Source organism: Salvelinus alpinus, chromosome 20 (genome assembly GCF_045679555.1).
Source record: "Salvelinus alpinus chromosome 20, SLU_Salpinus.1, whole genome shotgun sequence".
NCBI classification, from domain to species: domain Eukaryota; kingdom Metazoa; phylum Chordata; class Actinopteri; order Salmoniformes; family Salmonidae; genus Salvelinus; species Salvelinus alpinus.
The window spans coordinates 38,536,516-38,563,337 of record NC_092105.1 but is presented as its reverse complement, the minus strand read 5'-3'; the positions used below and the strand labels follow the sequence as shown (position 1 = coordinate 38,563,337).

Here is a 26,822-nt window from a genome sequence, read left to right as displayed (position 1 = left end):
TTTTGTAGCTTCAGACTAATATCTAGGAGTTGATACATGCCGTGATATAGCAGACGCTGTTTAATGCTCAGACAGCGACTCGTGTCTCGGCAGACTATTTTGCAACGTAACCTATTCATGACTCAGCCATAACCCTTGTAATTTATAACAGTAACACTGTTGTCGATATGTTCCCTGCCTTTGAGTCAGTATATTATATACCACCATCTTTGGTTTTACCCTTCTCACTTCCCTGTCCTCCAGTGGGTGGCCTAGGCGTGTCCAGGATACCAGCGTATCCATTTTTGCCGCAGCGTGGGAGAATTCAAGAAGTGCACACTTCGGGAGAAAGGAGAGATTTAAAAGCATGTTGTACCCTTTACAGTCAGCACTTGTATATTGAGCAAAAATCTCTGAAGGCACTGTAAATGTATAAATGGGACATTACTGAATTCCACAAGGAATGCCATGATGCATAAATAGATCTTTATTTACAATTCGCAATGACTCCATTCATATAAAAATAGTACTGTATCTATGTACACATTAGGAATGGATACCAATTTTCAGTGTACACCACAAAGGTGTAGTCGCTTTCGAATTAACCCAGAACTCAAATTGAATTAACCCAGAACTCAAATTGAAGTTGGGAGTTGCTGCAAAGATTAAAAATAGTCATAGAGTTGCATCAGAGAATGTAGCTTCAAAAACATATCATTCAACAGCAAAGACATCTTTAATCTGTTCAAGTTGTCTCAGACATGTCATCATGAAGGTAATTGTGCTCTCCCTAAACGAGAGAGAGGTTAAACTACAACCATACTGGATGAATACCCAGAAGCTCCTCTCTTAAGGCTCACTGGTAGTTGAATTTGAAGTTGAACTGTCCGGAGCTGAAGGGGTTAAAGCCCTGGAAACCATTGTGAAAGTTCTGATGGTGCTGGCTCTCTGGGTCCATGGGGTCCTCGCCATTGTCAAACTTCTGCCTCATCTCTGTACAGGCACACAGACAGACACAGCAATGTTAACGCTGTTAACAGAGCAGCAATAGAATGAGTGGAGGCATTCAGTGTTTTGAAACAGAAAGATCGAGAGCAGTTGAGAACCCTACGCATATTTGACAGGTGGCTAGTTTTAAATCCATATGACAGGAGACACCATTTGATATTAATTGAACGGGTAGGTAGACAGCACTGAGTCCTCCCAACCAGTGTGACAAGAGTACTGCTAAATCAATACAACTAAAGCGCAAATTGAAGGTTTGACCATCTAGCACAGAGGGTGATACATACAATATGCCCAAATAAATCCTAGAAGTATACTAAGTGACATTTTATATAGAATGTCATGAAAGTATTGACTGGTAGATGAAGGATAAACATATCTGCTGCGTTGAAAATGCACTAGAGAACTTGGGTCTGTACAGAGCGGTGACTCCGGGTTATCTGACCCTATACATCTGTCTGCTTCAGTCTTCATTGACATCTGGTTAGTGAACAGCTGCTGAGGGGGGAGTAAGCTCTGCCCATAGGACATTTACCTGGATCAGTGAGCACTTCCTTGGCCTGAGCAATGTCAATGAACTTCTTCTCTGCCTTCTTCTTCTCCACAGGATCCTGGAAGTTGTCTGGGTGCCACTGCTGCGCCTGTTTCCTGTAGGCCTTTACGATCTCCTTCTTCTGGGCAGTCCTGTGACAGGGTCAAACAGGTAATACAATTCTGTTCTACTATACAGTGTTCTACATGAGCTATGACTAGCAGAGCACCCCAGTCCCGACCAGCATAGCGGTTTGTAATGCACCTCTTAACTCCCAGAATCTTGTAGTAGTCTCTCTTCTGGGACTGTTTGAGGAGGCGCTGTGCTTTCTCAAGCCCTTCCTTGATCTGCCGGTCATTCTCACTGTGCTCACGGGCAGTCTCATAGTCCTTGATAGCTGCAGAGAGAGTAAACAACCTGTAATACATGTGTATTAAATTGGGAGGGGGGGGGGGGGGTCTGTACAATACCCCCATTATTTTTGCAGTACGAAGTCTGGTTCTGGTGATTAACCAGGTCTGTATAATACGCTGTCTAGTCATGCAGTAAACCCAATCATCTTAAGTTCAGTGTGCTGTGCATCGATTCCAGCAGCCTGCGTGGACTAGAAGGTGGCGTGCGGTGGTTGAAGGCAGCCGTACTCTGAGGCGGACGGGCGGGCGGCTGGGCGAGAGGAGGGAGGATTTAAGAGATGCTGCGGTTTACTGCGCCCTGTGGAGCCTGACAGTTTAAAAGCCCACATGACTGAGTCTGTGATGCTTCCACCCACCCGCCGCTCTCGGTGTTCACGCCTAAGCAGATAAAGTGCCTTAATGACAATTTACGCCTCCTCTGCTGCCCAGTCAACATCCCCTGCGGTTGCTAGGCTGGTGTTTAGGAGATGGAGCCCTGGTGCGGGTAGCGCGCACAGTTCTGACTGCCCAGATCGCCTGTGGCTACATGGAAGCTGCCTGAGCCGCATCGCAGCCAGCCACACATCCACGCTATTTATACATCGCAAAGACACTCACCACACAAACACGCCTCCTCCGAGGCTAAGAGGGAGCTTTCTAAATCACCCGATTGTTTTGGAACAATTCCATTCACACTTTCCTCCTTTTAAAAAGGTTAGCACCCTTGTATAAATGTACTTTCAAGTCTACATCCATGATTAGCCTTTCAACGATTTGTAGTGAGAATTGTTGGTAGTGAGAATTGTTGGTCTAACGTAGCAGTAGGATTTGGAAGTACACACCTACACTCTAGCAACACTACTCCAGAGCCAGAGACCACAGGTAAGACTTGGCAAAGTGTTAAGGTCCCTTCCATTTGGGCCGGTACAGATGGCACCACTGAGCCTGTGTTTGTGAGTGGGTTGGCTCTGCCACCACTGAATTGCTAGCGGCTTGATTAACGAGTGGCTGTGCAGCCTGGGAGGCAGCAGAGCTGTATATCACTCCAGGTTTTGCTTACTGCTTACTAGGGTCCAGATCAGATCAAATTGCTCCCTCTGCATTTATAATAATATTGCATCACTTTGAGCTAACTAAATCACTGTTGAACAGAAAACTTAAAGTTAGTACATATTTTTCCTCCCATCCTTTTTTAAAATTGTAGTAGCAATGTGTCTAACAAATAATTGCTTTTCATAGACTATAGATGAATGTTACTCCGATAGTAAAACAGTGCCCTCTACCTTCATCCTTCAGAATAATTCAGTCTACAAAGCCTCAACACCACTCCAAAATAACTGCCGCCAAGACAATGTTGAACAGCAAACCTGACAAGATTCCACTTGTCAGGTTTGTTGTCAGGCATGTTGTATGGACAGAGACTCATCCATGTCAGGAAAAAGTCAGATGTAATTAAAGAGGCACATTCCTCCCATACGATGTAAAAGTGCTTTAATCACTGGAAAGAGCACTATATGCAGTGCATTCAGAAAGTATTCAGACCCCTTTTTCCACATTGTAAAGTTACAGCCTTACTCTAAAAACAAATATATATATATCCTGCGACACACAACACCCCATAATGATGAAGCGAAAACAGGTTAAGGAATGTTTGCAAATGTATTAAAAATACAAAACAAATACATTACAAGTATTTATACTCTTTGCTATGAGACTCAAAATTGAGCTCAGGTGCATTCGGTTTCAATTGATCATCTATGAGGTTTCTACAACTTGATTGGAGTCCACCTGTGGTAAATTCAAAAGATTGGACATGATTTGGAAAGGCACACACACACCTGTCTATATAAGGTCCCACAGTTGACAGTGCATGTCAGAGCAAAAACCAAGCCATGAGGTTGAAGGAATTGTCCATAGAGCTCCAAGACAGGATTGTGTCAAGGCACAGATCTGGGGAAGGGTACCAACAACAATTCTGCAGCATTGAAGGTTCCCAAGAACACAGTGACCTCCATCATTCTTAAGTGGAAGAATTTTAGAACCAACAACCTTCCTAGAGCTGGCCACCCAGCAAAACTGAGCAATAGGAGGAAAAGGGCCTTGGTCAGGGAGGTGACCAAGAACCTGATGATCACTGACAGAGCTCCTGAGTTCCTATTTGAAGATGGGACAACCATCTCTGCAGCACTCCACCAATCAGGCCTTGATGGTAGGGTGGCCAGACGTAAACCACTCCTCAGTAGAAGGGCACATGACAGCCTGCAATTCTCCAAAAGGCACCTAAAGACACTGATGAAAAAGGTCTGATGAAACCAAGACTCAACTCTTTGACCTGAACGCCAAGCGTCACAACTGGAGGAAAGCTGGCACCATCCCTACGGTGAAGTATCGGTGGCAGCATCATGCTGTGGGGATGTTTTCAGCGGCAGGGACTGGGAGACTAGTCAGGATCGAGGGAAAGATGAACAGAGCAAAGTACAGAGAGATCCTTGATTTTAAAAAAAACCTGCTCCAAAGCGCTCAGACTGCGGCAAAGGTTCACCTTCCAACAGGACAATGACCCTAAGCACACAGTAAAGACAACGCAGAAGTGGCTTCGGGACAAGTTTCTGAATATCCTTGAGTGGCCCAGCCAGAGCCCGGACATAAACCCTATCTAACATCTCTGGAGAGACTGAAAATAGCTGTGCAGCGACGCTCCCATCCAACCTGACAGAGCTTGAGAGGATCTGTCGAGAAGAATGGGAGAAACTCACCAAATACAGGTGTTCCAAGCTTGTAGCGTCATACCCAAGAAGACTCTAGGCTGTAATCACTGCCAAAGGTGCTTCAACTAAGTACTGAGTAAAAGGTCTGAATACTTATGTAAAGGTCAGGTTGAAGTCGGAAGTTTACATACACCTTAGCCAAATACATTTGAACTCAGTTTCACAATTCCTAGTAAAAATTCCCTGTCTTAGGTCAGTTTGGATCACACTTTATTTTTAATAATGTGAAATGTCAGAATAATAGTAGAGCTTGATTTCTTTCAGCTTTTATTTCTTTCATCACATTCTCAGTGGTTCAGAAGTTTACATACACTCAATTAGTATTTGGTAGCATTGCCTTTCAATTGTTTAACTTGGGACAAACGTTTCAGGTAGCCTTCCACAAGCTTCGCACAATAAGTTGGGTGAATTCTGGCCCATTCCTCCTGACAGAGCTGGTGTAACTGAGTCAGGTTTGTAGGCCTCCTTGCTCACACACGCTTTCAGTTCTGCCCACAAATTTTCTATGGGATTGAGGTCAGGGCTTTGTGATGGCCACTCCAATACCTTGACTTTGTTGTCCTTAAGCCATTTTGCCACAACTTTGGAAGTATGCTTGGGGTCATTGTCCAGTTGGAAGACCCATTTGCGACCAAGCTTTAACTTCCTGACTGATGTCTTGAGATGTTGCTTCGATATATCCACAATTATCCTTCCTCATTATGCCATCTATTTTGTGAAGTGCACCAGTCCCTTCTGCAGCAAAGCACCCCCACAATATGATGCTGCCACCCCCGTGCTTCACAGGTGGGATGGTGTTCTTCGGCTTGCAAGCCTCCCCCTTTTTCCTCCAAACATAACGATGGTCATTATGACCAAACAGTTCTATTTTTGTTGTTTCATCAGACCAGAGGACATTTCTCCAAAAGTACGATCTTTGTCCCCATGTGCAGTTGCAAACCGTAGTCTGGCTTTTTTATGGTGGTTCTGGAGCAGTGGCTTCTTCATTGCTGAGAGGCCTTTCAGGTTATGTCAATATAGGACTCGTTTTACTGTGGATATTAATACTTTTGTACGCGTTTCCTCCAGCATCTTCACAAGGTCTTTTGCTGTTGTTCTGGGATTGATTTACACTTTTCGCACCAAAGTACATTCATCTCTAGGAGACAGAACACGTCTCCTTCCTGAGCGGTATGATGGCTAATTTCAAGACTAGTCATTCAACTGAGACTGCTCTTCTCTGTGTCACGGAGGCGCTCCGCACTGCTAAAGCTAACTCTCTCTCCTCTGCTCTCATCCTTCTAGACCTATCGGCTGCCTTTGATACTGTGAACCATCAGATCCTCCTCTCCACCCTCTCCGAGCTGGGCATCTCCGGCGCGGCCCACGCTTGGATTGCGTCCTACCTGACAGGTCGCTCCTACCAGGTGGCGTGGCGAGAATCTGTCTCCGCACCACGTGCTCTCACCACTGGTGTCCCCCAGGGCTCTGTTCTAGGCCCTCTCCTATTCTCGCTATACACCAAGTCACTTGGCTCTGTCATATCCTCACATGGTCTCTCCTATCATTGCTATGCAGACGACACACAATTCATCTTCTCCTTTCCCCCCTCTGATAACCAGGTGGTGAATCGCATCTCTGCATGTCTGGCAGACATATCAGTGTGGATGACGGATCACCACCTCAAGCTGAACCTCGGCAAGACGGAGCTGCTCTTCCTCCCGGGGAAGGACTGCCCGTTCCATGATCTCGCCATCACGGTTGACAACTCCATTGTGTCCTCCTCCCAGAGTGCTAAGAACCTTGGCGTGATCCTGGACAACACCCTGTCGTTCTCAACTAACATCAAGGCGGTGACCCGTTCCTGTAGGTTCATGCTCTACAACATTCGCAGAGTACGACCCTGCCTCACGCAGGAAGCGGCGCAGGTCCTAATCCAGGCACTTGTCATCTCCCGTCTGGATTACTGCAACTCGCTGTTGGCTGGGCTCCCTGCCTGTGCCATTAAACCCCTACAACTCATCCAGAACGCCGCAGCCCGTCTGGTGTTCAACTTTCCCAAGTTCTCTCACGTCACCCCGCTCCTCCGCTCTCTCCACTGGCTTCCAGTTGAAGCTCGCATCCGCTACAAGACCATGGTGCTTGCCTACGGAGCTGTGAGGGGAACGGCACCTCCGTACCTTCAGGCTCTGATCAGGCCCTACACCCAAACAAGGGCACTGCGTTCATCCACCTCTGGCCTGCTCGCCTCCCTACCTCTGAGGAAGTACAGTTCCCGCTCAGCCCAGTCAAAACTGTTCGCTGCTCTGGCACCCCAATGGTGGAACAAACTCCCTCACGACGCCAGGTCAGCGGAGTCAATCACCACCTTCCGGAGACACCTGAAACCCCACCTCTTTAAGGAATACCTAGGATAGGATAAAGTAATCCTTCTAACCCCCCCCCCCCCTTAAAAGAGTTAGATGCACTATTGTAAAGTGGTTGTTCCACTGGATATCATAAGGTGAATGCACCAATTTGTAAGTCGCTCTGGATAAGAGCGTCTGCTAAATGACTTAAATGTAAATGTAAATGTAATTGGTCCCATGGGGTTTATACTTGTGTACTATTGTTTGTACAGATGAACGTGGTACCTTCAGATGTTTGGAAATTGCTCCTAAGGATGAACCAGACTTGCAGAGGTCTACAAAAAAAAAATCCTGAGGTCTTGACTGATTTCTTTTGATTTTCCCATGATGTCAAGCAAAGAGGCACTGAGTTTGAAGGTAGGCCTTGAAATACATCCACAGGTACACCTCCAATTGACTCAAATGATGTCAATTAGCCTATCAGAAGCTTCTAAATCCATGACATCATTTTCTGGAATTTTCCAAGCTGTTTAAAGGCACAGTCAACTTAGTGCATGTAAACTTCTGACCCACTGGAATTGTGATAGTGAAATAATCGGTCTAAACGATTGTTGGAAAAATTACTTGTGTCATGCACAAAGTAAATGTCCTAACCGACTTGCCTACACTATAGTTTGTTAACAAGAAATTTGTTAAGTATAAAAAACAAGTTTTAAATGACTCCAAACTAAGTGTATGTAAACTCCAACTGTATGTATGCATGCATGCATGTATGTATACACAAATTTCTAAAAAAAAGTTTTTGCTTTGTCATTATTTTAGAATAAGGCTGTAACGAAACAAAATGTGGAAAAAGTCCAAGGGTTTCAATACTTTCCGAATGCACTGTAAAGCCATTTAATTATTACAAATGAATTAGATATTACCTTCCTCGTACTGTTCATCCAGTAGGTAGGCCTCTGCTCTGTCCTTCAACACATTCACATTCTGAGGGTCAGACTGAAGGACCTCACTGCACACTGTGATGGCTCTGCTTACATCCTGCTGCTCCTGAACAAGGACACAAAGGGACATGCTCAAACTACAAAACCAAACTCAGTCAAAATACACGTCTACATTTCATTTGTAATTCAAAAACAGGTTTATTGTCCCGTCAAATCTACATTAGACAGATAGTCATACCTGTGCCAGACAGTGGCAGATGCGCTCCTTTGCATGGTGCGAGTACTGGGGAACATTTGGCTCAGTCTTAATCACTGACTCGTATTTACTCACTGCATCTCCATACCTACACGTGGGTTTGGGGTAAAATAGGAGTCTTAGTGACGTCTTGCCGCTAGAATTTTACACAGCCTTCTCCGAGAATATCACCACACCCCCAGACCTACAGTACCAGTCAAATGTTTGGACGCCTACTCATTCAAGGGTTTTTCTTAATTTAGACTATTTTCTACATTGTAGAATAATAGTGAAGACATCAATACTATGAAATAACACATATGGAATCATGTAGTAACCAACAAAAAGTGTTAAACAAAACATTTTATATTTGAGATTCTTCAAAGTAGACACCCTTTGCCTTCATGACAGCTTTGCACACTTGGCATTCTCTCAACCGGCTTCGTGAGGTAGTCACCTGGAATGCATTTCAATTAACAGGTGTGCCTTGTTATGGCAAGAACAGCTCAAATAAGCAGAGAGAAATGACAGTCCATCATTACTTATAAAACATGGTCAGTCAATCTAGAACATTTCAAGAACTTTTAAAGTTTCTTCAAGTGCAGTCGCAAAAACCATCAAGCGCTATGATGAAACTGGCTCTCAACTGGCCACAGGAAAGGAAGACCCAGAGTTACCTCTGCTGCAGAGGATAAGTTAATTAGAGTTAACAGCATATCAGATTGCAGCTCAAATTAATGCTTCAGAGTTCAAGTAACAGACACATCTCAACTGTTCAAATGAGACTGTGAATCAGGCCTTCATGGTCAAGTTGCTGCAAAAAAAACAATAATAAGAAGAGACTTGCTTAGGCCAAGAAACACGAGCAATGGACATTAGACCGGTGGAAATCTGTCCTTTGGTCTGATGAGTCCAAATTGGAGATTTTTGATTCCAACCGCCGTGTCTTTGTGAGACGCAGAGTAGGTGAACGGATGATCTCTGCATGTGCGGTTCCCACCGTGAAGCATGGAGGAGGAGGTGTAATGTTGCTTTGCTGGTGACACTGTCGGTGATTCATTTAGAATTCAAGGCACACTTAACCAGCATGGATACCACAGCATTCTGCAGCGATACGCCATCCCATCTGGTTTGTGCTTAGTGGGACGATCATTTGTTTTTCAACAGGACATTGAACAAAAACACAACGCCAGGCTGTATAATGGCTGGCTATTTGACCAAGAAGGAGCGTGAAAGAGTGCTGCATCAGATAACCTCCACAATAACCCTATTGAGATGGTTTGGGATGAGTTGGACCACAGAGTGAAGGAAAAGCAGCCAACAAGTGCTCAACATATTTGGAAACTCCTTCAAGACTGTTGGAAAAGCATTCCTCATAAAGCTGGTTGAGAGAATGCCAAGAGTGTACAAAGCTGTAATCATGGCAAACGGTGGCTACTTTGAATAATCTAAAATATAAAACATTTTGATATGCTTAACACGTTTTTGGTTACTACATGATTCCATGTGTTATTTCATAGTTTTGATGTCTTCACTATTATTCTACAATGTAGAAAATAGTAAAAATCTATAAAAACCCTTGAATGAATGTGTTCAAATCTTTGACTGGTACTGTATGACTCAATCTGCATTTCTAGTAGCTGATGATGCTAAATGTGATGTCAGATCCACTTAGAGAGACAGTCTGCTTTCAATAGATTATTGGGGGAGATGATATGTATGAGAGGAGAAATAAATAATTTATAGGATACACACAGTATCTACAATGGATGTGTTCTCTGCTGATCCAAGGGTATATTATTAATACACACACACAGGGACACACACAGAGGGAGACAGGGACAAACACACAGGGACACAAACACAGAGGGAGACAGGGACAAACACACAGGGACACAAACACAGAGGGAGACAGGGACAAACACACAGGGACACAAACACAGAGGGAGACAGGGACACACACACGAACACAGACAGACACACACACAGACAGAGACACACAGCCACAGACACACAGACACACAGAGACAGACAGAGACACACAGAGACAGACAGAGACACACAGAGACAGACAGAGACACACAGAGACACACACAGACAGACACACAGACAGACAGACAGAGACACACAGACAGACAGACACAGACAGAGACACACAGACAGACACAGACACACACACAGACAGACAGACAGAGACACACACACAGACAGACAGACAGACAGAGACACACACACAGACAGACAGAGACAGACACACACACAGAGACCGAGAGACACACAGAGACACAGAGACAGAGAGACAGGGACACACACACACAGAGACACACACACAGAGACACACACACAGGGACACACACACAGGGACACACACACAGGGACACACACACAGGGACACACACACAGGGACACACACACAGGGACACACACACACAGGGACACACACACAGGGACACACACACAGGGACACACACACAGGGACACACACACAGGGACACACACACAGGGACACACACACAGGGACACACACACACAGGGACACACACACAGGGACACACACACAGGGACACACACACACAGGGACACACACACACAGGGACACACACACACAGGGACACACACACACACACACACCTCTGCTGCTGGATCAACTCCTCTGCAGACTGGATGTGTTTGTTGAGCTTCTTGACTTGTTTGTAGTGGCTGTAACACTGTTCATGGTCTGGGTCCAGCTTCAGACATTCTCGAACCTCACTGGAGACCGAGAGGAAACAGAACCAGTTCAGGTATCCTCTCAATGAATTACATCTAGGGATGCAGCTTTATCCAAAGGTACCGTGTGTCAATCTCACATTCACGGACAGTCTTACTTGAGGGACATTTCGTGGTCTCCCAGGTGGTAGTAGATGGTGCTGAGTTTGTAGAAGGCCTGGGTGTTGTCACTCTTCAGTTTGGAGGCAGCCGTCAGGTCACTGATGGCCTTGCCCATCTCTCCCATCTGGATGAAGCACTCTGCCCGCAGCTCTCTGGAGCTGACGTCCCACACACACGTCTGGCAGGGAAACAGTACAGCTCAATATGTGTCAACAGATTTGGTATAATGTTATGTTAGTGATGACAGTGACACCATCTAGTCTCAGGAAGAACAGCCACAGATCATAGTGTACTAGCAAGACTTGCTTTATCTCTGACATTAGGAGTTGAGTCAGGTGTGCCACTCACTTCAATAATTAGGTCCAGGTGGGCCGCAGCGGTGATGTAATCCTTGCGGTCAAAGGTTGCCCGTGACTGAGTCACCCACCTCTGGATTTCATCAGATTTCATGAGCCGACTTTGGGCCTCCTTCTCATCTTTGTCACTAGGGTTCGAATTGAGCTGGAAGAGACAGCAATTTATTTGAACCAGTAAAAAAAGAGGTAAGGAAGCACACCAAATACTACAGCCTATTTACTTGAAAGAAAGTAACATTCCTTGAAAGGATGAACCCTCTATTGCAAATACACTTCAAATAACGTTCATTCTTAAAAGCTTTACCCATCACTCCTCCCTGTACTTACAGTCCTGATCCCTGAACCCATTATCCACCAGCATAGTGGTCATCATCGCCATGATAGCAATCTTAGTTAATGGGACATACTTTACAAATAGACTTGGCGATCCTATTAGGATTTCCTGCTAGCTCAGCCCTAGCAGGGGAGTGATGAATAAATGTGATGCGTTACACCATGCCTGTGTGATAAACTGCTGAAGCAGCAGGAGCGCGTGCACCTCTAGCCAGAGTTGAGCACACATAAAACTGTACAGGTCCAAATGCATATTGCCCTCCAACTATGACTCAGTGCCGCGCAAGAGCATGATAGTTGACTTCAATTATGGAACCTTCCACACCTTGAGCGGTCTCTTAAAATCTACTTCGACTAGCATTTTAAAAACCAGCGTTACATTGTGTCTGGGAAGCCACCTGGGAAGTGTCCTTGAATACTTCATTTTAAGCCAACCAAAATCACAGACTCTCTCAATCCTGCTATTCTACATTGTAATAAAGTACATTATTTTGCATAGTGTTCCTTATTGCTTCCCCTCCCTGTATCTGAAGAGGGATGTGTAAATGACAAAGGCCCAAGGGGCTGCAGACCCAGGACAATACCTAAGGTGACAAGTGACTGACATTCAAACTCTACTGCTAGAGGAATTAGGCTACTTCAAGATTTCCACTGCGTATACCTACCCTAGAATACCTAACCACTTAATGGAGTAAAATCATTAAAAAGTAGAACTGCAAGGGCATTTATGTCTTCTGGCAATGTTATGAGGCTCCGGGCATAATGGTAACACTAATGGAAAATCTATCAGTGATTTTCACTCTTCATCCTTAAAAATGGGCACCTGAAAACTATCCCCGACGGGCAAGAGGAGAGATGACTAGACATCCAATTAAGCTTGGTTTGTACATTGTCTGTCCTACTGAACACAATTTCACATTTCCAATGTTAATTTGGCTTATTGAATGTCTGATATAAATTATAAAAATACCAGACCATCTAATTTCATAACTGTATTTCATTATCCTTAATCCTGTTCAGGTAGGCATTGTTAAATCTTAGCCTTAGGCTATTTGCCAATGAATATGGCAAACAACAAAGCCAGTATCTACATTAGTGCAAGTGCATTAGGTTGATCTGAAGAAAAAAAAGAATCGTGTGGGATGTACTGTAGATGGAGCTGTTTCCACTGGTCAATACTGACATCTCCTGGCTGCTACTCCTTAAAGTCACCAGTGGTGTAAAGTACTTAAGTAAAAATACTTTAAAGTACTACTTAAGTAGTTTGGGGGTATCTGTACTTTACTGTTAATATTTGACTACTTTTAATTCACTACATTCCTAAATAAAATAATGTACTTTTTACACCATACATTTTCCCGACACCCAAAAGTACTCATTACATTTTGACAGGAAACTGGTCCAATTCACACACTTATCAAAAGAACATCCCTGGTCATCCCTACTGCTTTTGATCTGGAGGACTCACTAAACACAAATGCTTCATTTGGTAATTAATTAATGTTGGAGTGTTGGAGTGTGCCCCTGGCTATCCGCCAATAAATAACAAAAAATAAAATTATGCTGTCTGGTTTGCTTAATATAAGGAATTTGAAATGGTTTATACTTAAGTACATTTTAGCAATTCCATTTATTTTTGATACTTGAGTAAAAAAGTATTTGGTTTTAAATATACTCAAGTATGACAATTGGGTACTTTTTCCACCACTGCAAGTCACTTCCAGTGAGATTGTTACTGTATGTTGGCATTACTTACAACTTTCTTAAAGTCACTCTCTGCTTCATCTAGTCTCCCCTGCTTCAGGAGCAGATTGCCTCTCTGAAGTCTTGCCTGTTGGAAGAGTGAGAGACGAGATAAGAGAACGTTTGCGGTTGTTCTTAATGAAATTAACTTTAGTTAGTCTTCCTCTAGTCTAAAAAGACTTTAAACACTAGATTGTAAACTACTGTTAATAAACATTTCAAGCATACACTGACCGTGAAACCGTAAGATAAACAGTCTTCCTCTTATGTTTCTGCTACTAAAAGTAGACAGTGGACTCACCGATGTGAAGTCTGGTTTGAGTTCAATGACTTTGCTCAGATCCGGCAGAGCAGATTTAGATTTGCCCATGGCCAGGTAGACTGTAGCTCTCCTGTAGTAGGCCATGTAGTTCTTTGGATCCCCATCTGAGATGATCAAACACAGGCAATGGCAAAACAAGAAATATATAGTTATACAATATATATTAAACAAATTATACAATATCTGTTAAAATCATAAAACCCTTTTTACTTTAAAAAGTACACATCCATTTGATTTTACTGTGAACAATGTAAACCCTTCAGTACTGACCAATAGCAGCATGGAAGTGAGAGAGTGCATCAGCCAGCTGTCCAGCAGCAAGGAGTTTCTTCCCCATCTCCAAATGGTTCTCCAAACTTCCATCCTTGCCACATACCCCTGAAACCAAGGAGAATGTCATCCAAAATGTAAGTAACCACAATTTGTGCATATTACAGTATTTCCACCTTGTAGCTATTCTTCCATTGCATTGTGATTTGATACAAAGTAGCTAGCTACTCCACTAATGATTAAAGTATGGTGACCGCTTAGGTGCTTTTAGCAACTAGGGTGTATTTACATACACTATCTTTGTTTTCAATTGTATTAGGTTGCACAAAAACAGTCCATTGGACGCCAGAAGTTAAATACAATGACGTGACACTATGCATTCCTATGTGAGGACTCAATAGCGCATTGAAGATAAATAAAGTCGGTTAAGATGGCCAAAGGTGGTTAAGTTATAACAAAGATAAACGACACGCCGTCGTTTCAATTGGAAACAAATAAGTCAGAGAGCAGAACTAGCAAGGAGGTGGGCAGAGCCAAGCACGAGCTAGCAAGATCCTATTGGTGTGTTCTAGCATCATTTGCATATTTCCGTTAGAGAACACCCACTCTGCGAAGTGCGCGTGTGCAATAAAGCAATTCACCTTTGCACTCCTAAACACCACTATTGTTTAAACGTTGGCAAAGGGTAAAGTCTACAAAGCTTATTTCACAACAGATTTTAGTTTTGAGAACAGAAAACTGTATTTAAATCAAATGTTTCAATGATGAAAAAATTAGCAGAATGGCAGACAAAATCCATCTCGTTCCATCTTCTCCCACTGCCGGCCACTGGGCTTCCTCTCACTACCATATGAGTGGAAACGGTGAGCGGATGCGTCACATTTATACAGCCGGTGAAATATTTGTCTCATTGTTTTATTTGTGAGAAGGCATCTCATGGAAGAATTTACATCCACAACTTGAGCTACTCCAGGAAGTGATGTTGCAGGCTAGCTCAGTGCTGCCCCTCATTAAGTAACTCAAGTTGAAGGCCCACCGGGGTACTGCAGGCTGCCATTAGCAACTAAATTATCCTTAAACTTCTGTATGCTATTATCAAACAATCGGTTCAAGGACATACACCTGGTTTATTAGAATCAATTATTGGTACCATGATTGTCTCCGAAACATTTTTGTTTTATTTACAGGAAGACTGACCACTAAGAAAGCAATTTTCCAGTCACTATAATGGGGATCCTGTTTTATGCTAACAATGCCTGCAGTACAGCAGTCGGCCTAGAACTACCATGGCTTCAATGAGAGGGGGCAGTCATTCTCCCCTAGTTATAAACAACTCCATCTCAATTTACTGTACCGGTGGGCAGGACGGTTGGTTATTATGAGGGGGGGATTTGAGACTATATCTAAAGGATCGTATTATTAAAACACTTTCCAAACGTGGGTCTGAACCATTTTCGGTTGGTTTTTATGAGGAGGGAATGAGAGTCTAAAAGTCCCCCACAAATCAATTATTTTTGTCCACATATGGCGCATGTGCAGTACTTTGATTTTGGCATGATGTAAGCAGAGAGGACGTGGGAATACAACAGACCCACGTTTGGAAAGTATGTTTAATAATACGATCATTTGTATCAAATTCCCGCCGTCATAATGACCAACAGTCCTGCCCACCGGTACAGTAAGTTTAAATATAAGTGTATTTCAACTTCTGGCTTCCCACGGACTGTTTGTGCAACCCAGTACAATTGAAAGCAACGCTGGTATGTAAATACACCCGCGTTGCTAAAAGCACCTTAAGGCAGCTGTGAAAGTAGCAACATTGTTGCCATGTAAATATAACTCCGTGGTGTAACGTTAGCAAGCCAGTTACCTAGCTAGCAAACAAACGTACTGTATGTTCACAAATGCCAACACAAATGATGGAATGCATGAAGCACATGCTGTTGTTAGCTAACGGTAGCCTTACAAACTAGCTAACGGTTATCTCCCGTGAAACTCAATCCGGCAACCTAGCTAGTTATCTACTCTAACAAGTATAATTGTTGTAGCTACTGTCTGTGGGGCAGGTTACTGGACCTGGTAACATAACTGTAATACAACATAGGTTGAAATCCATTGTCTGAGAAGGCTTACCTTCGTATCGTAGGTCAATCAAAACAAGAAGAAAAGGAACATAACTTAAAATTTTGTGCACAATTGGGTTTATTGCAACCATAATGTAAACTGTCTATAGTTCTTAGAAATAAAGGAAAATACTACCTACGATAATTCAAACTCTCACGAAACACTTGACAGTCCCATTTTAGCTGGATGACAGCAAACGTTATTCAGTTAACCAACCAGACATAAAGCGAGTCCACCGGTCGTGGGTTGCTCTGATTGGGCCATTTGTTGGAAAACTCCGCCCCCCACTGTTCGTTCAACGGAGTCGAGCCACGGCAGCACAAAAGTAAGCAGTAAGTGCGTGTCATTCAGTGAAGGGCTAGGCTAGTATGAAAATGCATTTATCTAGCTGTAGGCATGTTCTGTCACGGTTTTGAATAGAAGGCTCAGCCAACAATTAAACATTTGTCTCTGCTGTAGCCTAAACTGATGATGATGCTTATTGATATGGGGGTGCAATGGAAATCAAGTACGATTTAGGTTAGGTAGGGTTATGAATGATTGGAACATATGATCAATTTTTGGGATCTTTTATTCACATATAAAATACATTTCAGGACATGGGATGCAATACAAAGCGTACAATGGAAAAACAGTTGACCAGTGATTAATACCTTCACAGTGTAATTTAGAGTTTAAGGCTTCACAGCAATATGAATACAATACAAATATCTTATGATTTTACAAAACATTTGGAACACCTTAATATTGAGTTGCACTCCCTTCTGCCCTCAGAACAGCCTCAATTCATCAGGGCATGGACTCTACAAGCTGTCAAAAGCGTTCCACGGGGATGCTGGCCCATGTTGACTCCAATGCTTCCCACAGTTGTGTCAAGTTGGCTGGGTGTCCTTTGGGTGGTGGACCGTTCTTGATACACACAGGAAATTGTTGAGCGTGGAAAAACCCAGCAGCGTTGCAGTTCTTGACACACACAAACTGGTGTGCCTGGTACCTACTACCACACCCAGTTCAAAAGCACTTAAATCTTTGGTCTTGTCCATTCACCCTCTGAATAGCACACATACACAATCCATGTCTCAATTGTCTCAAGGCTTAAAAATCCATCTTTAACCTGTCTCCTCCCCTTCATCTACACTGATTGAAGTGGATTTAACAAGTGACATCAATAAGGGATCTTAGCTTTCACCTGGTCAGTCTCATAGAAAGAGCTTAATGTTGTTTTTTTTACAAATGTCAAACTGCAGGCCACAAGAGCAGGTCACAACACATACGTGTTCAAACTGGAGGGTGTCTTGCTGCTGCTCCTAATGCTCCTAGTCTAACTGCTGGTCTTGGTCTTATGCTCTCTCCACCCTCTGTGAGTTATGTTGACACTGCTAGGTACCTCTGTTTAGATGGGGGTGCCATGTAGCTATCAGAGAACTTGTAGACAGGCATGTGTTTGTTCTTTGATCTGTGAAGGTTGGATTGGAGATGGAACCATCATTAGATACCCTAATTAGGCACATGATTTGAAATCTAGAGCATGTCATTAAAAAAAAATGAATGTATACAAAACACACCTTGATTGACATCCTTCCTTCTGTGCAAAGAAACTGCAAATGAGGCCCCCAACGACCAGTAGGTTCGAGCCTCCACATCCAATGGAAACACCTACTTCGATTTCTTTACCTATTAGTATCGGATTAAAAAAAATACCATGGTGTGTCATGCATTTTCATTGTTTACAGCTCCATGTCCCTCCTTTATACCATAATAGCTGTGCCATGTTTTCATATATTACTGAATACAAATCTAAACCCCTGTTTAAGTTTTGGATCTACATAGAATTGATAGATGTTTACTAACTTTTGTGCCCTGAAATTGAGATCCTGAAATTCTGTTCTTACTTTGTTTCCATAACAAGAGAATGCAGTCATGGAACACAACCCTGAAACAAGACAACTCGACTGTTCGAGTTCACTCAGGAACCCAATGATCAGAATAACTACGTCAACATCAACAAAAATAAAATGTTTACCAGACACAAGATAGGTAATCCCTCCATCAAAAGTCCCACTTGCATTTGTAACCTCAGATCCACCTATCTTAGTGCAGAATATCCTCCTATCTCAGAATCCCAAGATAATAGAGGTGATGATCAGAGCCCGGTGCATATGGATGCCCCCTGTCCAGGAGGAACAAAGACACCATGGTTTAGTCACAAACCTTTCAATTCACTACTGCACAATACGTCATCCATTGTACAGCATTAAGATACTGGAGTACATTTTCCTCTTACCTCTCAAAGAACCTAATGCAGTTTCATTATTATGACATGCTGTTATAATAAAAAGAAGACTCCTTCATCCACTTGAATTGTTCACTTGCAGTTCAATGCAAACATCGATGGGATACCCTTGCAGTCGGATACTCCTGTTGAATCAGAAGTGCAATCCTTCCAGAGATTGGAGAAGTAGTTTGAAGTCGTCAGAACGATGCTGTCTACCTCAGACCAGGTCCAGATCTCAGTGGCATTGTAGAGCAGACCAGGATCCATCCACTCACACAGAGCACTAAGCAGCCAATCTCCATGTACATTGCTACTGTCCTGTAGTTGATTGCTGCCTCTGTATGCAACAGACACCAGACAGAGGGAGAAAGCCAAGTAATGGCAGTTGAGCTGTTGCCGCCCCTTTCAGAACTCAATCTGAGGGGAACTGTGAGCTATCGGGAGAAAGAAGGCTCACCTTCCACCACCCCCGCCCCTCCTCAATGCATTGAGAGCGTGTCTTTGTGTATATCATCACACCTCCTCTCTCCAAAACTGATGGAAAAAGAGGCAAGGTGTATGCTGACCGATGACTTTTCTCCCCATGAGGGCATGCCATGTTTGTTATTGGTATAATATCCAGGATTCTACCAACATTAAGTTAGTTTCGTGTAGGCCTAAAAACACAGGTCGTGTTCATGTCATGACTTTGCCATGATTTTCCTTATAGATTTCAGTCTGCACTAGAGGTTTTACGTAATGGTAAGTTGATTGCTGTATCTGCAATAATCACTCCATTATTTCTATTGCATATCCAAAGTTGTATTTATATTCATAAAAATATCAAACATATCATAATTGCGTACAAAGATCCTTGTCATGTCATACTTTCACAGAATCTCATCTTTTCTGGGTGTATCAATCATACAGACAGAAAACAGATAATCTTAACAGTATGTGGCAGATTTGTAAATTAAAGCCTATGGCATAGCAATACAATACATCGCAATACTATCTTCATTTGACCAGTTAAACAGCAGGAAAATAATCCTGCAGGGACAGGAAATGTGAATTATTATGTGGATTATAATTAATGGACTTTTTTGTCGGGGTTGATACATTTTTAGTTATGATAAAGAAAATCTGCCATTTTAACATGGAAATTACAAACTTTAGAAGCCTTTTAAAACCTCAAATGCACTAGAATTAGCATTTCCTTCTGTGCAGGAAAATTCTCTGCAACAACAGCGTGATCAAATGAAAATTGACCTGAAAAGACTAGATCAAATAATGTAGCTGGGAAAAAAACAATGTTCACAATATCCTTAATAGACTTCATCTTAATGGTATTTACAAACACATTGTCTGGAACTAGTACTGTAGCCAATGCCACTACACAAAAGCATCTCTGTCTGACAGTTCCTCAGGTGTTATCTGGGAGATCCTAGTGAGTTTAGAGCTGCTGGATATCCCTGAGTTGTAGGATCTGTACTGTCTGGGTGGTCTGTAGTATCCAGTGTAGAGGGTCCTGCCTCTGGCCTGAGAGGCCATGTATGTTCCTGTTCTAGGACCCCCATGGGCGAGCACCACCCTGAAATAACGAGACACACAATAAAACATATTTCTCATTATTCAATGAAGGCAATACAACGATGGCATACTAGAATGATGGGATCTTACTGTTCAGCGATATAATGAATATCTATCATTCTGATCAAATGACTTGTTCAAAACAGTTTTCTTACTTTGCTTTAGGGAATAGGACTTTGTACACAGTCACAGCATAGAGAATGGCCCCTAAGAGGATGCAAAAAGACCCAACCAATCCAATAAAAATGGGAGGTCCTAAGTCATACCTTAGAGAATAGTAGAAAGCATACATGAGTACAGTTACTAACATGTGCAGCTGTTCATTTGTATTTTTAATTTCGAACAGATTATTGTAGCCATTTGAAATATTAATCTTACTTCAGGATTCCTGGTGAAGATTGAGTGAAAGTTGTCCTTGCGACTTTGTTGATGTATAAGCAGTATGCAGCTAAGTCTGACACACCTGTGTGAAGAGGTTTCAGTCATACTAGGAAATGTTGATGGGGGAAAAAATAAGTCATCTGGAGAAATGAACATACCATGGACAGTACTTACCACCGACAAAGTGAAATACGGATCCGGCGAACAAAAGCATATCCTTGTTTTTTCCCCCTCCTCCAATATATGTGCACTCCATGCCAACAAAGCAAAATATTGCACCAAAAAACCCAAGGGTTAGTCCACACATCAGCAGGCCTCTCACTCCCTGGACGATAGCTGTTAAAAAAAAAAAGTATATAAAAAAACAATTAAAAGGAGAAGATATGATTCAACATATCATCGATCAGCACAACGTTTTTGTTGTTGCTTTTCCCATTAGAAAAGCGCGACAAGCTCTCAAGAATTCAAAGTGATGTTTGAGTATGAAATAATGCAACAGAATGGTGATCAATTTGCAGAGATCCTACAATGTAATATATACCAGAAACCCTTAAGTCAGATGTTTGAACAATGTTCTTACGTTTGACAGACCACAGCACAGGGAAGTCTCTGCAGTTGGTAACTGCTGTCGAGTCTGTGAAGCAGTCCTGCCACAGGTTGGACCAGTACCAGGCCACCTTGATAATGAATGAACCTCCCTGGCCACCTATCTGGGTGATCCTCCAGTAATCCATCGCCATAGTACAAAGTACAAAAAGCCATCCCAGCGTTGAGATCAGGAAACCAGAAACCTGGATCAGCCTTTTCCTCATGGTTCCAGATGAGAAAGGATGGGTGTGCTAACCTACTGCTCCTAGGCACTCCTGAAGAGGTGCGCGTGAGGGATCGAGACTCAGGACACACGTGATGCCGGGACTGCTGCAGGATGTTGGTGCTTGTTGTCTTGTTTCAGTAGGTGATAACACGTCTCTCTGGACTGGATGACATGGTGTATGTGTATAGGAGAGTGTTGATGTGGACTCTGTTGTCGAAACCATGATGGAAGCTGTTTACTGTAAACTGTAAGGAGTGTGGGTCCAACTTGAAATTAATCACATCACTGACAGCTTTACACAAAGGGCAAGTGTTTCATCTGAGCCATGCTGGTAAACCCTTTGTTCTGAAATAACTTATGTTATAGACTTTCTATATTTAGTGGTAGTAATTCACTTTGTACTATTGTAATGGCATAGTAATTACATAATATTTTAGGGAGAGAGGATTATTTGAAACAAGCACAAATACACATGATTTTATAATAGGCTAAATACAAGTTGTTTAGGATTTTCTGAAATAGGTGCCAGTTGAAATAGGACTGTAAATAATGAGTTATTAAGATATACAAGAGGTACTGTAAATGGATAACACTTTTCCAAAAGTGACCTCAAAGATATGTTGATTATAAAACATGCTGTAGTTTATGGTTATGTCAATGGTTGGTTAGAAACTGGATGTTTTCGATGTTAAACATAGTTTTAAATGTTCTGTCATTAAAGATTAACAGCATTTTAATGTGTGTCTAACAGTTAAAGAGACAGGCAACACAAGACGATATAACAGTTCACATCCTCACTTTAATGTCAAACAATTATCAAAAAAGAAAAGAAAAATCAACAATTGCACAGAAAAGTGGTTATTATTGACACTATTTCGATTCGCAGCTTAGGTCTACCACAAGGCTCACATATTATTATAAAGTAAATATCAAAGCCACAAATCTCAGCCAATCTCTTACGAACTCAAAAAGGCTCTGATTTCCATTGGACTCAGCATAGAAATTAGTGCTGTCATAAATAGGTGAACAGGGGGATCAACTCCAATATAAAGTGATCTCTTTCTGATCTATCATTATTTGTGACACAATGGGCCAGCCAGTCACGTAACACATTCTTTCTCCTCCTTTTAACTGGTATGGCAGTAAATCGGCCTCTCGAGACTATGCCGCTGTTCAGGTTCTGCATTTGTCCTATCATCCCTTACACATAGGCATTCTTATCAAAGTGCTGTACTCTAGAAGAGCTACTGTACTCTGGTGGAGGCCTCTGGCTCATAGGCTGTGCATGCCCTCTAGGGTGAGAAGAAACATTAGAGGCAGAGGTAGCTCCTCTGTAGGCATAGCCTGTGTGACTAGAGGGAGAGGAGAGAGAAAAATGTTAAGTAAACCAATCATGTAATTGACCAAATATCATGACATATTATTGAACTTTGTGACTTACCTTGTAGTGGAACTATCTACTATTGAGAAGCAGAGTATCACCCCTCCCAGAATGCAAAGGATAGATCCTGCCCAACCAATGAACAAGGCAACCCCCAGTTCATACCTGGAAAACAGGGGAACAAAGGAGACTCATTAATTAACAGCAGCATTACTTCATCCATGATCACGTGGGTCACTGCTGTACAGTGGCTTGCCAAAGTACTCACCCCCCTTGGCATTTTTTCCTATTTGTTGCCTTTCAACCTGGAATTAATTTATTTTTGGGGGGTTTGTATTATGCCTACCACTTTGAAAATGCTAAATATTTTTTGGGTGAAACAAACAAGAAATAAGACAAAAAACAGAACTTGAGCGTGCATAACTATTCACCCCCCCAAAGTCAATACTTTGTACAGCCACCTTTTGGAGCAATTACAACTGCAAGTCTCTTGGGGTATGTCTCTATAAGCTTGGCACATCTAGCCACTGGGATTTTTGCCCATTCTTCAAGGCAAAACTGCTCCAGCTCCTTCAAGTTGGATGTGTTCCCTGATATACAGCAATCTTTACGTCATACCACAGATGTTCAATTGGATTGAGTTCTGGGCTTTGACTAGGCCATTCCGAGACATTTAAATGTTTCCCCTTAAACCACTCAAGTGTTGCTTCAGCAGTATGCTTAGGGTCATTGTCCTGCTGGAAGGTGAACCTCTGTCTCAGTCTCAAATCTCTGGAAGACTGAAACAGGTTTCCCGCAAGAATATCCCTGTATTTAGCGCCAGCCATCATTCCTTCAATTCTGACCAGTTTCCCAGTCCCTGTTCATGAAAAACATCCCCACATAGCGTTTTCCTTGATGGCCAAAAAGCTCAATTTTATTCTCATCTGACCAGAGTACCTTCTTCCATATGTTTGGGGAGTCTCCCACATGCCTTTTAGCGAACTCCAAACGTGTTTGCTTATTGTTTTTCTTTAAGCAATGGCTTTTATCTGGCCACTTCCGTAAAGCCCAGCTCTGTGGAGTGTATGGCTTAAAGTGGTCCTATGGACAGATACTCCAATCTCCACTGTGGAGCTTTGCAGCTCCTTCACGGTTATGTTTGGTCTCTTTGTTGCCTCTGATTAATGCCCTCCTTGCCTGGTCCATGAGCAGCCCTCCTTGGCAGGTTTGTTGTGGTGCCATATTCTTTAAATTTTTTAATAATGGATTTAATGGTGCTCCGTGGGATGTTCAAAATTTTGGATATTTTTTTATAACCCAACCCTGATCTGTACTTCTCCACATCTTTGTCCCTGACCTGTTTGGAGAGCTCCTTGGTCTTCATGGTGCCCCTTGCTTGGTGGTGCCCCTTGCTTGGTGGTGCCCCTAGCTTGGTGGTACCCCTTGCTTGGTGGTACCCCTTGCTTGGTGGTGTTGCAGACTCTGGGGCCTTTCAGAACAGGTGTATATATATTGAGATCATGTGCCAGATCATGTGACACTTAGATTGGACACAGGCGGACTTATTTAACTAATTATGTGACTTCTGAAGGTAATTGGTTGCACCAGATCTTATTTAGGGGCTTCATATGCACGCACCACTTTTCATTTTTTTTTTATATATATATAATTTTTTGAAACAAGTTATTTTTTTCATTTCACTTCACCAATTTGGACAATTTTGTGTATGTCCATTACATGAAATCCAAATAACAATCCATTTAAATTACAGGTTGTAATGCAACAAAATAGGAAAAACGCCAAGGGGGATGAATACTTTTGCAAGGCACTGTATGTCTGATCCTATACATCAAATGAGTTACTCACTTCTGAGCGACAAACATGGGGTTAAAAAACTCAGATGTTATCCTGTGTGCATACAGGGAGCATGCAGACAACGAGCAGAGACCTGCAGAGAAGAAAATAACGTTCAGTGCTGCAGACTTGGTAAACTATGCCACTATTGTCCATCAATGGCTGTGACATGATAGTTACCGCTGAGTATGAAATTGACCCCGGCGATGCAAGCTGTCCTGGCTTTGCTTTGGTCTGATCCCCCAATCTTGGTGCACTTCATTCCGACCAAGGCGAAGACAGCACCAAAGAAGCCCAAACACACAGCAGTGATCATCAGACCCCGGCAGGCCTGGATGTAGCCTGGAAGAACAAGCGTCGACCACGTCAGACATCTGTTACACATACCTTTAGGCCATGCTTCTTGATTTGATGCATGATCAGCTGTAGTTATAAGCATAGTCGAAGCGTTCTCAATAGCTAAATGTCCCCCAGCCATTTCCCCCAATGCCCTCCCCATCTCATTACACCAACATGCCATGCAGGATTACCATACAGCAAAAAGTGAAAGCTAAATTATCATTGGCAGATAATTTAGCTTATTTTAACAATTGTGCTTATTTTAACCTATAAAAGGCTTAATTCATGTCATTTATCTTATTTCAATATATTTTACCTTAATCGTCTTATTAAGGTAAAATATCTTGCTAATATTGTAGCTTGGTAGTAAAAAAACAAATTTTAAGTGAATTATCACTCAATGTAAGATATTTAGGCTTGCTTAGACTTCGCTTTTCATTTGCTCAGCTAACTGTGCAAGCAACAAATTGGTTCAGTATGAATAAACAATAATTTGTAAGCATAACCAGTAATTGTTTCTTAGTAAAGAGATATGCTAATTTGCCGATGTGCCCTTGAGCAAGGCACAACCTTAATTTGCTCCAGGGGCGCCATACTACTATGGCAGACCCTGTAAAACAACACATTTCACTGCACCTATCCGGTGTATGTGACAATAAAACATATATTTTTTTGTAGTCTTGAAATTGGAGCTGCCTTTGAGATGTGATTAACAGGCAAATATTAGCTTGGTGGTAAACCCCAGAAATTAGCCAACCATGGGAGAAAGCCCCAAGCTCCCAGTAAATCTAATTTATAGCCTTCAACTCCCATGAAGTTAGGCTAAACATTGACATCTCTGAAGGTAGATGAGTTGTCCCTGGGAGAAAACTTGCATTGTACCCTCCCCCAAAATCTATTAGCACTGGCAAGCTCTGAGCACTTCTCTTTCCAAGTAATGAGCCCTTCTCTTTCCAAGTAATGAGCTTGAAATTGAACTGTGGCACAGTTACACTGAGGTGGCAGATCCACTGACCCTCATCTGAGACACGCTGGCCAGATGCTGAAACACTGCTAGCCTGCAGACTACACTTTCATTAGTTGAGTACAATCCATGTAACAGGCTATTACAACTGGTCCATGCATAATGAATGCATTGAGATGTAATCACTTGATCAACTGGATCAAAAAAATGGGAATAACCATACATTTACACAATGAGGGCATTAGAAATCACAATAATAAGGAGCTCTTACAGTTTAAAAGCTGTGTATTGTATCACCGTAGGCAAGTAGGCACTCTTAAGCTTGCAAAGCAGCTGCTATAAGACACTTTCCCAATGACAAGAAATAAACTTTGAGCAGACCGTCCAGTGCCAGCATGGAGGGAAAGTCCTTGCAGTTGGAGACTCCTGTTGAATCAGTGACACAGGTCTTCCACAGGTTGGACCAGTAGGTAGCTGTGGTGATGACTGTGCCGTCCAGAGAGGACACCTTCCAGTAATCCGTGGGTATGGTGGAGGAGATCAGGACCCAGCCAGACGTGGTGAGAATAAAGGCCAAAATCTCTGTCACCATGTTACTCATTGTGTACAATAGAGTGCTTACTACTGAAGTTGGTGAGATGTTCAGACAAAAGAGTAACGGTGTGACTGATGGTCCACTGGCCAATGAATATTGTTGAAGACAATCCCAGGCGTGGGCTCTAGAGAAGTAGCCCAGGTTAAATGGCCATGGTGGGATTGATGGTTAATATGTCCTGGACTGTTTCATATTCAGTAGGGAGGGGTTTAGCCCTCATTATCGACTGACCAATGGTGTCTACCTTCCTCCACCCCCTCACCTCACACACGTTACTCACTGTGATAGAGTTGATGGCAGCTAACTGTGCCAAATGGTCAAAGATGGTGGAAACACAGTCATGATGTGTCAAAATGTCTCATGATGACTTCATGATGCCTCACATAACAAGGGGATGAATATACATGATTCAAAACATTTAGAACTTATAGGCCGATAACTTAATAACACATAAACATGCACAACCA

The 26,822-nt window shown here is 42.6% G+C and overlaps 3 protein-coding genes and 2 long non-coding RNA genes across 6 annotated transcripts; 1 reads left to right on the top strand and 4 right to left on the bottom strand.

Moving 5' to 3' along the window:
* Window positions 1-446: 446 nt before the first annotated feature.
* Window positions 447-16,431, bottom strand: dnajc3a (DnaJ (Hsp40) homolog, subfamily C, member 3a). Of its 2 annotated transcripts, none has more exons than XM_071355601.1 (12): window positions 16,211-16,431; window positions 14,078-14,185; window positions 13,787-13,911; window positions 13,499-13,573; window positions 11,402-11,554; window positions 11,050-11,231; window positions 10,814-10,933; window positions 8,186-8,291; window positions 7,930-8,053; window positions 1,781-1,913; window positions 1,520-1,668; window positions 447-972 (listed from the first exon to the last, which is right to left on the bottom strand). In XM_071355601.1, the coding sequence occupies exons 1-12, from the start codon at window positions 16,290-16,292 to the stop codon at window positions 836-838; spliced, it is 1,494 nt and encodes a 497-aa protein (XP_071211702.1). In that variant the 5' UTR covers window positions 16,293-16,431; the 3' UTR covers window positions 447-835. The 2 variants fall into 2 exon arrangements, with proteins under 2 accessions (XP_071211702.1, XP_071211704.1); XM_071355603.1 differs by having other exon boundaries at window positions 16,337-16,426.
* LOC139546810 (uncharacterized) lies at window positions 15,623-17,762 on the top strand. Its single transcript, XR_011669274.1, has 2 exons — window positions 15,623-15,755; window positions 16,976-17,762. It is a non-coding gene; the product is annotated as an uncharacterized lncRNA (long non-coding RNA).
* Window positions 16,755-18,920, bottom strand: LOC139546809 (uncharacterized). Its single transcript, XR_011669273.1, has 4 exons — window positions 18,486-18,920; window positions 18,225-18,371; window positions 17,767-17,875; window positions 16,755-17,657 (listed from the first exon to the last, which is right to left on the bottom strand). It is a non-coding gene; the product is annotated as an uncharacterized lncRNA (long non-coding RNA).
* Window positions 18,921-19,255: 335 nt separating this feature from the next.
* Window positions 19,256-21,310, bottom strand: cldn10l2 (claudin 10-like 2). Its single transcript, XM_071355604.1, has 5 exons — window positions 21,007-21,310; window positions 20,601-20,762; window positions 20,424-20,508; window positions 20,201-20,311; window positions 19,256-20,046 (listed from the first exon to the last, which is right to left on the bottom strand). Exons 1-5 carry the CDS (start codon window positions 21,236-21,238, stop codon window positions 19,848-19,850), a joined length of 789 nt encoding a protein of 262 aa, XP_071211705.1. The 5' UTR covers window positions 21,239-21,310; the 3' UTR covers window positions 19,256-19,847.
* Window positions 21,311-22,029: 719 nt separating this feature from the next.
* On the bottom strand, window positions 22,030-26,482 carry LOC139546808 (claudin-10-like). Its single transcript, XM_071355605.1, has 5 exons — window positions 26,142-26,482; window positions 24,638-24,799; window positions 24,470-24,551; window positions 22,682-22,786; window positions 22,030-22,592 (listed from the first exon to the last, which is right to left on the bottom strand). The coding sequence occupies exons 1-5, from the start codon at window positions 26,359-26,361 to the stop codon at window positions 22,442-22,444; spliced, it is 720 nt and encodes a 239-aa protein (XP_071211706.1). The 5' UTR covers window positions 26,362-26,482; the 3' UTR covers window positions 22,030-22,441.
* Between the last annotated feature and the right edge of the window lie 340 nt (window positions 26,483-26,822).